At 39.6% G+C, this 12,576-nt stretch overlaps 1 protein-coding gene across 1 annotated transcript; it reads right to left on the minus strand.

Annotated features, from left to right (window-relative positions):
* Positions 1-5,234: 5,234 nt before the first annotated feature.
* LOC141826095 (tyrosine N-monooxygenase-like) lies at positions 5,235-7,360 on the minus strand. The gene is made up of 2 exons (XM_074713351.1): positions 6,392-7,360; positions 5,235-5,864 (listed from the first exon to the last, which is right to left on the minus strand). Exons 1-2 carry the CDS (start codon positions 7,358-7,360, stop codon positions 5,235-5,237), a joined length of 1,599 nt encoding a protein of 532 aa, XP_074569452.1.
* Between the last annotated feature and the right edge of the window lie 5,216 nt (positions 7,361-12,576).

Consider the following 12,576-nt stretch of genomic DNA (forward strand, 5'->3'; position numbering starts at 1 on the left):
CATTATTACATAAAAGTATGGTTGGCATAAATTATTCTTGCTTCATATCCTTGAGAATTCTCCTTAGCTAGACAATTTCACATGCCGCTCCACATGCTGATATATACTCAGCTTCGGCAGAAGACATAGTCACAGTATTTTGCTTCTTTGATGACCAAGAAATAGGTTTTGTTCTTGATGTGGCAGAACCTTGCTGCTCCTACGTAGCACTTGTAGACAAGGGGTAAGCTGATGTGTCGAGTCAAAAGTTAATAGTCAATAGTCAACACAGAATATCCCTCTCGTAGGCGCACAACTGCTCTGGCAAGGAGAGACTACTTTCCTTTAGAGCTTCCTCATGTCCATGCCCTTTCGAGGTCTAACCCGGGGTGACAAGCTACTGGCACACGCACAACCCTTGCGGATAGAAGCTAACTAAAGTCCCAAGTCACATCCCGACCTAGCAATCCCGAGCTACATCCCAACCAAGCAGTCCCGAGCTACATCTCGGCCAAGCAATCTCGAGCTGCATCTCGGCCAAGTAGTCCTGAGCTGCATCTTAGCAAAGTAGTCCCGAGCTGCATCTCGGTCAAGTAGTTCTGAACTACATCTTGGCCAAGTAGTCCCAAGTCACATTTCGACCAAGCAGTTCCGAGTCACATCTCGGTCAAGCAGTCTTGAGCTACATCTCGATCAAGTAGTTTCAAGTCACATCTTGGTAAAGCAGTCCTAAGTCATATCTCGATCGCCTCAGTCCCAAGTCTCAGCTCGACTGTACCACCTCGAACCCTATCTCGGCCTCGAGCATCACTTCTGTCATGAGTCCTGCTTTTGTATAGTGTACGAACTTTTGACATCCAAGCACCTGCTGGTAGGAAAATGTAAATATTCCTAGGGACACGCGACAACAGGAGAACAAGCAGGAGGTTACAAGACTTTCATCTCCTTCCACTTAGAGCGTTGGAGTGACCTGTTGGGACTCCCCGACACCAGTCTAACCCCTTTCGCTTAGTCTACTCTCAGGTCCCTTCGCTAGAGGAAGTGAAGTCTCGTGTGAGTAGGACCATTCGTTGACTAGTGGCTTGACCATCCATGGTGGTTAGCCAGAACATATAAAGAAAATATAGCCTGATGTACTCTTGCGATCATCTTTTGAACCTACCCAATAACTATCAGAAAAACCATGCAATTTACTATCTTCCTCAGCTTCAAATATTATTCCATAATTCTTAGTTCCATGGACATATCTAAGAATACGTTTTGCTGTAGCAAAATGAAGTTGGCTAGGTTCGCTCATAAATCTTGAGACAACGCTAATAACATACATAATGTCTGGTCTTGTATTTGTGAGATAAATGAGTGATTCAATGAGTTTTTTTTAGATGGTTTCATCGACCTTTTTTAGCTCCATCATTTTTTAAAAGCTTGTCATTGACTACCATAGGAGTATAAGAGGCTTTGCAGCAAGTCATGTTAAATTTCTTCATTAAATCATTAACACATTTTTCTTGAGAAATCAAGATTCTTTCATTATCTTGCTTTACTTGCATCATAAGAAAATATTTTTTAAACCCTAGATCTATCATCTCAAATTAGTTCATCATGACTTTCTTAAAATTTTTAATCATCATTAGATTATTGCTCGTATATATCAAATCATCAACAACATATTATAAAAAAATTTATTGTACCTTTTGTCTTCACATATAATTCATCATTATCTACTTGAATGATATTAATTATTATAAATAAATTCATCATTAGAACCCACATAATTCATTTGACTTCTATACACGCATATTTTTAACATGCATGTGTGCATTAATTTTTAAAATTAATTTTAGTATTTTTTTTATTTTTATGAGATTTAATACTTTAAATTTTTCAGAGAAACTTTTCCGTTGAAAGTTGAAAGTGACTTTGTGAAGACATCTACTATTTGATCTTCAATTTTATAGAAAGTTAATTCAATTTCTCTTTTGCTTGCTAATTCTATGATAAAGTGATATTGTAATTTGATGTGTTTTGTGTGACGGTGAAAAATTATGGTTGGCGCAAATTGTTCTTGCTTCATATCCTTGAGAATTCTTCTTCACCAGACAATTTCACATGCCGGTCCACATGTTGATATATACTCAGCTTTGGCAGAAGACATAGCCACAGTATTTTGTTTCTTTGATGACCGAGAAATACGCTTTGTTCCTGATGTGGCAGAATCCCGCTGCTTCTACGTGGCACTTGTAGGCAAGGGGTAAGTTGATATGTTGAATCAAAAGTCAACAGTCAACACAAAATATCTCTCTCGTAGCCGCACAGTTGCTCTTGCAAGGAGGGACTGTTTTCCTTTAGAGCTTCCTGTTGTCTAGGCCCTTTCGAGGTATAACCCGGGGCGGCACTGGACCTCGGCGCGTGGTACTAACGCGACAGGCTACTGGCACGCGCACAACCCTTGCGGATAGAAGTTAACTAAAGTCCCAAGTCATATCCGGGCCTAGCAATCTCGAGCAACATCCCGACCAAGTAGTCTCGAGCTACATTTCGGCCAAGCAATCCTGAGCTGCATCTCAACCAAGTAGTCCCAAGCTGCATCTCGGTCAAGTAGTCCCGAGCTATATCCCGGCCTAGCAATCCCAAGTCATATGTTGACCAAGCAGTCTAGAGTCACATCTCGGCCAAACAGTCTCTAGCTACATATATTTCAGCCAAGCAGTCCTGAGTCACATCTCGGCCAAGCAATTACTACAACTATATATAATTATAGTAGTTAATTAGCAATTACTACAACTATATATAATTGTAGTAGTTATTATATCTCCTAACTGTATAATATAATGTTGACTAATATTAATTAGAAATAAATTATCTATGTTATACTAATTATAATTTATAGTTGCTATAATATGATGTTGACCTATGTTGATCCATGTTGACCAAAGATAAAGTGTTTATATTATAAGAGTTATGAACTATATGCTACAATATATTATTAGTATTGATCAAAATCTAAATGTTACTATAATATAATATCGGTGTTAACGGGAGAAGAAGTATCCATATTTTAGCTGCTATGAACGATAGTTGTTATAACACAGTTTATTTATGAGTTAAAATATTCATGTTATAACAATTATGAACTAGTAGATGATACAACAATGTCAAAAATAAAGACAATTTCAAAAAGTAAAATGTACTAATATGAAATGGTACAACACCCTTTTGATAATAAATGAAAAAGAAGCGCTCCTTTAATGATTCCAATAAAAAAGAATGCCCTTTTAATTTTTGTTTAAATTTTTTTAAAGTGGCGAACTATGACAATTATGAACTAGTAGATGATACAACAATGTCAAAAATAAAGACAATTTCAAAAAGTAAAATGTACTAATATGAAATGGTACAGCACCCTTTTGATAATAAATGAAAAAGAAGCACTCCTTTAATGATTCCAATAAAAAAGAATGTCCTTTTAATTTTTGTTTAATTTTTGTGTTATTGTCACAACAAAAGATAAGATAGAACTATGATAATTATTGCTTGAGGTCTACTCTTCTGCAATTGCTTGAGGTCTACTCAATACTAGATGCAGAGGCACATAATAAATATGAATATCAAGAGTTGTTCTATAATAAAATCAGTTGTTGCTGTTATCTCCTCCTCGATTCCTTCTTTCATAGCTTGAGCTTGAAGAAGGAAGAAATAAGAGGACCCTATGGAGAAGAGAATGTAGTAGAAATCCATAAGAGATCAGATCAAAATGGTTGAATTTATATATTATCTTCATGCATAAAGATAATAAATTACCTAACAAAATAATATTGCATTCATCGAGGCTAACCTTAACCATCAAATTACTTTTAAGATAATAATGTTTAAGTGCTCATTAAAATTATATATCCCTTAGTGTTAATTATGTCATTCAATCAATAAAAAGCTATATAGAATAATATAAAATTAAATGTAATTTTTTTAAAAAATAAACAAGTTCATAAAATTTTAGATTAATTAAACTTTCTTAAAAAGTTAAACCATAAATCATAAAAATAAGCAATATATTTTATAAATAGTATTTATATATGGGTTACTTTTAAATTTCTATCAATCCATTTATATTACCGAATTACATCATGCCACTTTAAATCTTATTTCTGGTAATTATATTTTCAATCAAGTCCTGATCAATTTAAAACTTTTATTTAGATAACTATAATTAAAGCATAATTATAAAAATTAAATTGGAATCTAACTGAAAAAGATCTAACATCTAATTAAGTAACTAGTTCAATATTCATTACTGTTAGTGCAACAATGCTCCTTAAAGATTTATGAAAGATTATTGGTATAATAATGGTCATAATAATAATAATAAATTACACATGGAGTGATTCACAGAGTCGAGTCGAATTGGTTTGGCTCAATAACTTAGAGGTTTGATATAAGATGAACTTGAAAAAATAAATAAATAAAATAATACTATTAAAAAATAAATATTATATAATATAACAATATTATGGATAGACTTATCTCATATAACCAAAAAATATTAAATATTATTTTAATATCACATATCCATTCTTTTCTGCAATAATGAAAAAATCATCCTAATTTTTTAAACTGATTTTGGCATAGAATAATTACTAGAAAAATTAAAGGGTTTAGAGCTTATAAACATTATTATATATATTATACTTTAACTATAACCTCTTTACTTTTATTATTATATATATATATATATATATATATATATATATATATATATATATATATATATATTTAAGCTTGCGTTCTTGACAGCAAACTCGACTGGAAAGATGAAATTCCTCATGGCGCCGGCAACAAGAAATTAACACCTTGCGGGGTAATTAATGGATATATACCTGCAAGTCTCGCATTAATTGTGTATATATATATGTTAAAAAAATTTGGCAGAAACCAAATTTAAAATCAAATTTTTGTAAGAACTCGATCAATATCAATGGTGATTTCCAAAAGATGGATTTATTTTATTGTAGATGCATTAATCAAATAATTTGATAAGATAGTTCTTGATCCAAATTGCAAAATATGCGATGATCAAGAAATTTAAAGGGAACTTACAGTACTACATCACATTTGAGTTCATGGATCATAGTTTCATATTTTGTCCTTCAATTTATTTTCTTTTTTTTTTGTTTTCTTCTTCTTCGTCGTCGTCCTCGTCGTCTTCTTCTTATTCTTCTTTTCTAAGTTAATGAACTTCTTCTTTTGTCTAAATTTGCTCATAGTTTCTCTAACAAATCCGGCAATCGAATCTTTGCGGAAAGCTTTAGAGGTTTGGCCATGAAGAGGCTCATCCTTTCCTCTGAGAAGTCGATGCTGGTCTCGCCGGCGGGTAAGCTCCACTCGAACGCTTGAAGCACCCTTCCGACCAACATGTAAGTCATCATCGTCCCAAGTAGAGCTCCCATGCACTGTCGACGCCCGGTGCTAAACGATATCATTCGGAGACTCGGCTCTGCTAGCTCCACCTCTTGGTGTCCATCCATCAAGTGTCGGTCCGGGTCGAATCGGGTCGGATCATCCCAGACCTTGGGATTTCGCCCGAGTGCAAATCGACCCAACAACACCATGCTCCCCTTGGGGATGAAGTAGTTCGAAACGACGGCGTCGTCGATGGCGACGTGAGGGAGGTTGAAGGGTGCGACCGGGTGGAGACGGAGGGCCTCACGAGCGCATGCCTTCACGTAGGGGAGTCGAGCAAAGTCGGATTCGACTACTAACCGCTCCTTGCCGACCACCCTATCCAACTCCTCAACGGCTTTTCGCATGACCTCAGGTTGTTCCAGCAAGTGTGCCAACAGCCACTCGGCTGTGTTTGAGGGATTGTCCACTGCGGCATAGATGAACTCCTGAGAAGAAGAAGAAGTAGAAGTAGAGTAATTATTTCTTTGTTAAAAAAGAACTTTATAATTATTTTTATAAAATATAATTAAATCTGTTATATTTTATGTAATAAAATGTTATGAGCACATAAATAGAAATAGAAGATGAGAATTATAAAAATAAATATATGGATGATAGAAAAGATAAAAAATATTATATGGGCATTTATGATGAAATCATAATAAGACGTGGAACAAAATAATATAAGTTTACTAGCTTGTTATTGTAAAAATTGATCGAACTAAAATTATGATTCAATTCGAAAAATAATAATTTTTTCCCAACTCTTTTATTGATATAAGCGAAAGAGTTTGTAAAAGTTTCCTATTTTATTTTGGTGTCATAAACAATATCTTTTAATTCCCTAAAAATGATTTCTTTTTGTATTAATAATTCCTGATCAAAGCGCTATAAAATAATTCAAATTTAATTTCCTTTAAAATAATATATTATTCATGATAAATAATAATACGAATATATCGTTAACACTAACCGCGCATTGAGCTTTAATTTCTTCACTGCTGAGAATCGGTTCGCCGGAGTCGTCGGCGAGGGAGATCATGACGTCGAGAAGGTCTTCCACCTCCTTCTTTTCTCCGCTCCTCCACTTCTCGATCCTTTCGTCGATGATCGGATCATGGTACTTGTAGATGGTGCTCGTCGCCTGCTCGGACATCCTCTCGTGGCCTTCCAAATCCAGGCACCTCAGCCACGGCACGAAGTCCGACGGGCAAAAGGCGTATATCATCGAAAGCATCGAGAACGCCGCCTCCACGTGCTCCACCTCCTCCTCGCCGGGGCCCTGGTGCGGGCCGCCTGCCCCGAAGTGCCTCGCCCCGAAGATCATCCGCCTGATCACGTTCCCGCTGTAGTACCTCGTCGCCAGCCGAATGTCGACGAGGCCTCCGGCTCCGGCTCCGGCGGCGCACAGGTTGCGCAGGTACCTAGTGAGGTGGTCAGCCTCCTCGGCCCGCGCTGCCGCCAGCCAGCGCAGCCTCGCGCTGCTCAGCACCTCGGACGCGATCACGCGCCGCATCTTCTTCCACTGCGGACCCAGCGGGCAGACGACCACTGACAGGAAGTTGCGGCTGGAGTGTTCGGTGGCCACGGTGAGCGGTCGCGATGCGAAGTTGGCGTCGTGCCTTTTGAGGAACTCGCGCGCCAGCTCCGGCGAATTGACGACGACGACGTGGGCGCTCGCCAGGCGTATGCAAGTGATGTCCCTGCCTTCCGCCGCAGCGATGACCCACCGGAAGTGAGGCCGGTGCCGGAGCAACGGGATGAGGCTGCCCACGAGGGGCCACGGGGTCGGGCCTGGGGGCAGCCGTTTGCTCCGTCGCCTGAGAATCCATAAGAGGTAGTCGGCCAAGAGGAGGGCAACGGCAGCGGCAGCGCCGAGGAGTCCGGTGGTGGCAGTGCCATGTAGCTGAAGCCAGATGGAGGACGTCAAGCTGAAAAACATACAAAGTTTGTAGGGTAAATGATAGATATAAAAATTTTATATAGAAAAAGTCCAAACACACTTTGATTATTTATAGTATCTGTGACACTATTATTTATGATATTAATTATTATAAATAAATTATTGTTGTCCACTTGAACCCACGTAATTCATTTGACTTTTATACACGCATATTTTTAACATGCATGTGTATTAATTGCATGTATGTGCATTAATTTTTTAAATTAATTTTTAATATTTTTTTAATTTATGAGATTTAATACTTTAAATTTTTCAAAGAAACTTTTCATTGAAAGTACTCTGTGAAGATCTCTGCTACTAGATCTTCAATTTTATAGAAAGCTAATTTAATTTTTCTTTTACTTGCTAATTCTATGATAAAGTGATGTCGCGACTTAGTACACACATATTTTCAAACACATATTTTTAACATGCATGTGTATTAATCGCATGTATATGTATTACTTTTTTAAATTAATTATTTTTTTAAATTTTATGAGATTTAATAATTTAAATTTTTTGGAGAAACTTTTTCATTGAAAATGACTTGGGAAGATATTTGCTATTTATAGTAAGCTAATTCAATTTCTCTTTGCTTGCTAATTCTATGATAAAGTGATGTTGTAATTTAATACACGCATATTTTTAACATGTGTATTAATTGCATGTATGTGCATTAATATTTTTAATTAATTTTTAGTTTTTTTTAATTTTATGAGATTTAATACTTTAAATTTTTTAGAGAAACTTTTTCATTGAAAGTGACTTTGTGAAGATGCCAGCAGCCCCACACGGTCGGTCTCATGATTATCTGTGAGGAGGTAAATTGAGAAGCTGCAGTTGACTACGACAGAGGAAGGTATTGTTTTCGAACTCTTGCCCTCTTCTACAACTCTGTTCCGTCTAACCAACTCAGCTATGTTCCGGGAGCGAAAAATAAGATTCTTAGTCATTGCAATATAGTAGGCATATTATTACATAAAAGTATGGTTGGCACAAATTGTTCTTGCTTCATATCCTTGAGAATTCTTCTTCGCTAGACAATTTCACATGCCGCTCCACATGCTGATATATACTCAGCTTTGGCAGAAGACATAGCCACAGTATTTTGTTTTTTGATGACCAAGAAATAAGCTTTGTTCTTGATGTGGCAGAATCCTGCTGCTTCAACATGACACTTGTAGGCAAGGGGTAAGTTGATGTGTTGAATCAAAAGTCAACAGTCAACATAGAATATCCCTCTTGTAGGCGCATAGCTGCTTTGGCAAGGAGGGATTGTTTTCCTTTAGAGCTTCCTCGTGTCTAGGCCCTTTCGAGGTATAACCCAGGCCGGCACTGGACCTCAGCGCGTCAGCGCTAATGCGGCAGGCTACTGGCACACACACAACCCTTGCGAATAGAAGCTAACTAAAGTCCCAAGTCATATCCCGGTCTAGCAGTCCCGAGCTACATCTCGACCAAGCAGCCCCGAGCTATATTTCGGCCAAGCAATCCCGAGCTGCATCTCGGCCAAGAAGTCCCAAGCTACATCTTGGTCAAGTAGTCCCGATCTATATCTCGGCTAAGCAATCACAAGTCACATGTCAACCAAGCAGTCCTGAGTCACATCTCGGCCAGCAGTCTCGAGCTACATCTCGGCCAAGCAGTCCTGAGTCACATCTCAGCCAAGCAGTCCCAAGTCATATCTTAGTCGTCTGAATCCCAAGTCTCAGCTTGACTGTACCGCCTCGAACCCTATCTCGGCCTCGAGCACCACTTCTGTCCTAAGTCCTGCTTTTGTACAGTGTACGAACTTTTGACATCCAATCACCTGCTGGTAGGAAAATGTGAATATTCCTAGGGACACGCAGCAACAGGAGAATAAGCAGGAGGTTACAAGACTTTCATCTCCTTCTACTGAGAGCATCGGAGTGGCTTGTTAGGACTCCCCGACATTAGTCTAATCCTTTCGCTCAGTCTACTCTTAGGTCCCTTCGCTAGCAGATGTGAAGTCTCACGTGAGTCAAACCGTTCGTTGACTAGTGGCTTAACCATTCGCGGTGTTTAGTCGGAACATATGAAGAAAATATAGCCTGATGTACTCTTGCGATCATCTATTGAACCTACCCAATCGCTATCAGAAAAACCATGCAATTTACTATCTTCCTCAGCTTTAAATATTATTCCATAATTTTTAGTTCCTTGGACATATCTAAGAATATGTTTAGCTGTAGCAAAATGAAGTTGGCTAGGTTTGCTCATAAATCTTGAGACAACGCTAATAGCATACATAATGTATGGTCTTGTATTTGTGAGATAAATGAGTGATCCAATTGTTAGGTCCCCAAGGATGTCCGCATCTCCACAATGGTATGATATTGTTCACTTTGGGCATAAACCCTCATGGCTTTGTTCTTGGGCTCTCTCCAAAAGGTCTCATACCAATGGAGATATCTTCCACATCCTTTTAAACTCATGATCTTTTTCATGTGCTTTAGATGTGGAACTATGTTTACACCCTTGCAACCCAACAATCTCCCCCTCAAACGAAGGACCACATGCCCCCCTCAAACGGAAAGCCTCTGTTTGCTGTCTGAATCCTCGACCCACCAGGACTTCCTGCCCCTCGGTCCACCCGACCTACTAGGACTTCTTGCCTAGCCGCAACTAGGACTTCCTGCCCCTCGGTCCACCCGACCTACTAGACTTCCTGCCTAGCCGCAACTAGGACTTCCTGCCCCTCGGTCCATCCGACCTACTAAGACTTCCTGCCTAGCCGCAACTAGGATTTCCTGCCCCTCGGTCCACCCGACCTACTAGGACTTCCTGTCTGGTGTCTGGTCCTCTTGATTCAAACACGGGAGCACCCACTTCCTTTGTTTAAGGTTCAACCCACATGGTTAGATCTGGATCATGACTCTTCCGGCGATTAGTCCGATGAAAAGCAGTCTCGCTCTGATACCACTTGTTAGGTCCCCAAGGATGTCCACATCTCCACAATGGTATAATATTGTTCACTTTGAGCCTAAACCCTCATAACTTTGTTCTTCGGCTCTCCCTAAAAGGTCTCATACCAATGGAGATATCTGTTGGGATCGTACCGGTGCAATGCGCGTGTCTACACGTTTCGTAAACGTGCGCAGCGGAAATTTACAGATAATTAAAACTAATTATTATCACACACACGCATGCAATACAGGAAATAATAGCATACAAGGCATAACAGGAAATTAAAATTTTCTGAATAACAATTATTCTACGTGCACAAATAAAATTTGCAGAATAAGAAATTATTCTAAACGTGTACCTCGCGATGACGATGTTGAGCCATATTGAATCAATCGAGCGATCCTCATCTGAGTTCCGCCTCTACTGGTGATCCACGCCAAGCTCCCATCTGGACGGCTTCGGAAGCCACGAGTTATGTCATCATCTTCGGTACTAGCCGATGATCGATGACGATCGAATCGAGAGAAATCTTATTCCGGAAACCACGCAACAACGTTTATCGCGATCGTTCCGGAGCTTTCTAACTATCATCGGAAATTGTATTCCCGATGTGATTTCGATGGTCAACCTTTGACCGCTAATAATGGACAAACGAACAGAACCTTTCAAACGTTGATGGAACAATTGTCTGGAATCTTTGCAAGCTTCCAGCGACAATAAATCATAGTAACAACATGACAACTTAACCATCACTTCCGAGAACGACTTGTGGTGGTCGGAAACAATTTCCGTCCATTGAAGAGCTTCTGATAACATCTTCGAAAACAAATCCTCTCTGGCTACCAATCGGCAGTGGCTTCTTGTAACAAACAGTTTGACAATGAAAACCAATCTGGTCAAACAACAAAAAGGAAAACACAAATTTCTCTTCTCAGCCACCAATCACCACAATCAGTCACCAAAGCAAGCCACTGCCGTCCGACCACCACACCCATGCCCCACCTCCCACAATCGGTAGAAACAAGGAGCTGCGGCCCTTGCTCTGGACAGGCCGGAGCAGAGGAGAAGGTGCTGGCTCGTCGAGAAGAAGCTGGCTCGCCGGGCGCCGTGCGGTTGGGAACGAAGAGCTGCAGGAGCCCTTTGCGCGCTCTCGGGGAAGAAGAGAAAAGCGCCGTTCTCCACCCTCTTGCGCTTCTCCGGTGACAAAGGGAAGAAGCTGATGAACAGGAGGCTCCTTCAACCCTCTGTTGGCGACGCAACAGGGCGCTCCAGCTGCTCCCTCGCGCGGACGGCAACGTGAGACGGCGGCGCGTGCACCCTCTTGCGGTTCTCCGGCGACGCAACACACAGGGAGAAGCGACGCCTTCACCCCAAGCTTGGAGAGGGCAGCGGCGGCGCTCCTCTCACACGCACAGAACAGGGCGGCGACGCGGGGAGAAAGGAAGCAGGCAACAACGCAGAAGGGGTAAAATCGCGCCGTAAAGGGAGATCGCGATCTTCTTCGTGAAGGAGAAGAAAGCGGGCGGGCTCTGTAGCAATGAACCGGAAAAACCCAAAGGAACCAAAGAAAACAAAACCTAATCATATTAAACCGAACTGGGTCACCTAGTGAACTAGATTTATTCTTGGTTCGCTTAGTTTACTAATCAAACGATCTTCGATTTGATCCAAATCAGTCTTGTTCGATTCATCTTCACAAGACGAATCTTTTCATCTCTTCCGTTTTGCCAAAATCTCTTCCATCATGAATCAAACCAAGTTGGTTCAACTCGATTCAAAATTGAAATATTTGATTCAATAATCAAACGGTCTCTGATTTTAGCTATAAACATTATTACATATATTATATATACTTTAACTTAACCTCTTTACTTTTATTTTAGAATTCAAGCTTGCGTTCTTGACAGCAAACTCGACTGGAAAGAAGAAATTCCTCATGGCGCCGGCAACAAGAAATTAACACCTTGCGGGGTAATTAACGGATATATACCTGCAAGTCTCGCATTAATTGTGTATATATATATATATGTATATGTTAAAAAAATTTGGCAGAAACCAAATTTAAAATCAAATCAATGGTGATTTCCAAAAGATGAATTTATTTTATTGTAGATGCATTAATCAAATAATTTGATAAGATAGTTCTTGATCCAAATTGCAAAATATGCGATGATCAAGAAATTTAAAGGGAACTTACAGTACTACATCACATTTGAGTTCATGGATCATAGTTTTATTTTGTCCTTCAATTTATTTTCTTTTTTTTGTTTTCTTCTTAATCTTCGTCG

Source organism: Curcuma longa, chromosome 4 (genome assembly GCF_044706935.1).
Source record: "Curcuma longa cultivar G26 ecotype Majalengka, Jawa Barat chromosome 4, ITB_CL_G26_1.1, whole genome shotgun sequence".
In the NCBI taxonomy this organism is placed as follows: domain Eukaryota; kingdom Viridiplantae; phylum Streptophyta; class Magnoliopsida; order Zingiberales; family Zingiberaceae; genus Curcuma; species Curcuma longa.

Excerpts from the sequence above, each read along its gene's own strand:
- LOC141826095 (XM_074713351.1), bottom strand. The coding sequence starts at position 7,360 with ATGTTTTTCAGCTTGACGTCCTCCATCTGGCTTCAGCTACATGGCACT. Across the intron at positions 5,865-6,391 it reads AAATTAAAGCTCAATGCGCG|GAGTTCATCTATGCCGCAGT; the intron begins GTTAGTGTTAAC and ends TCTTCTTCTCAG.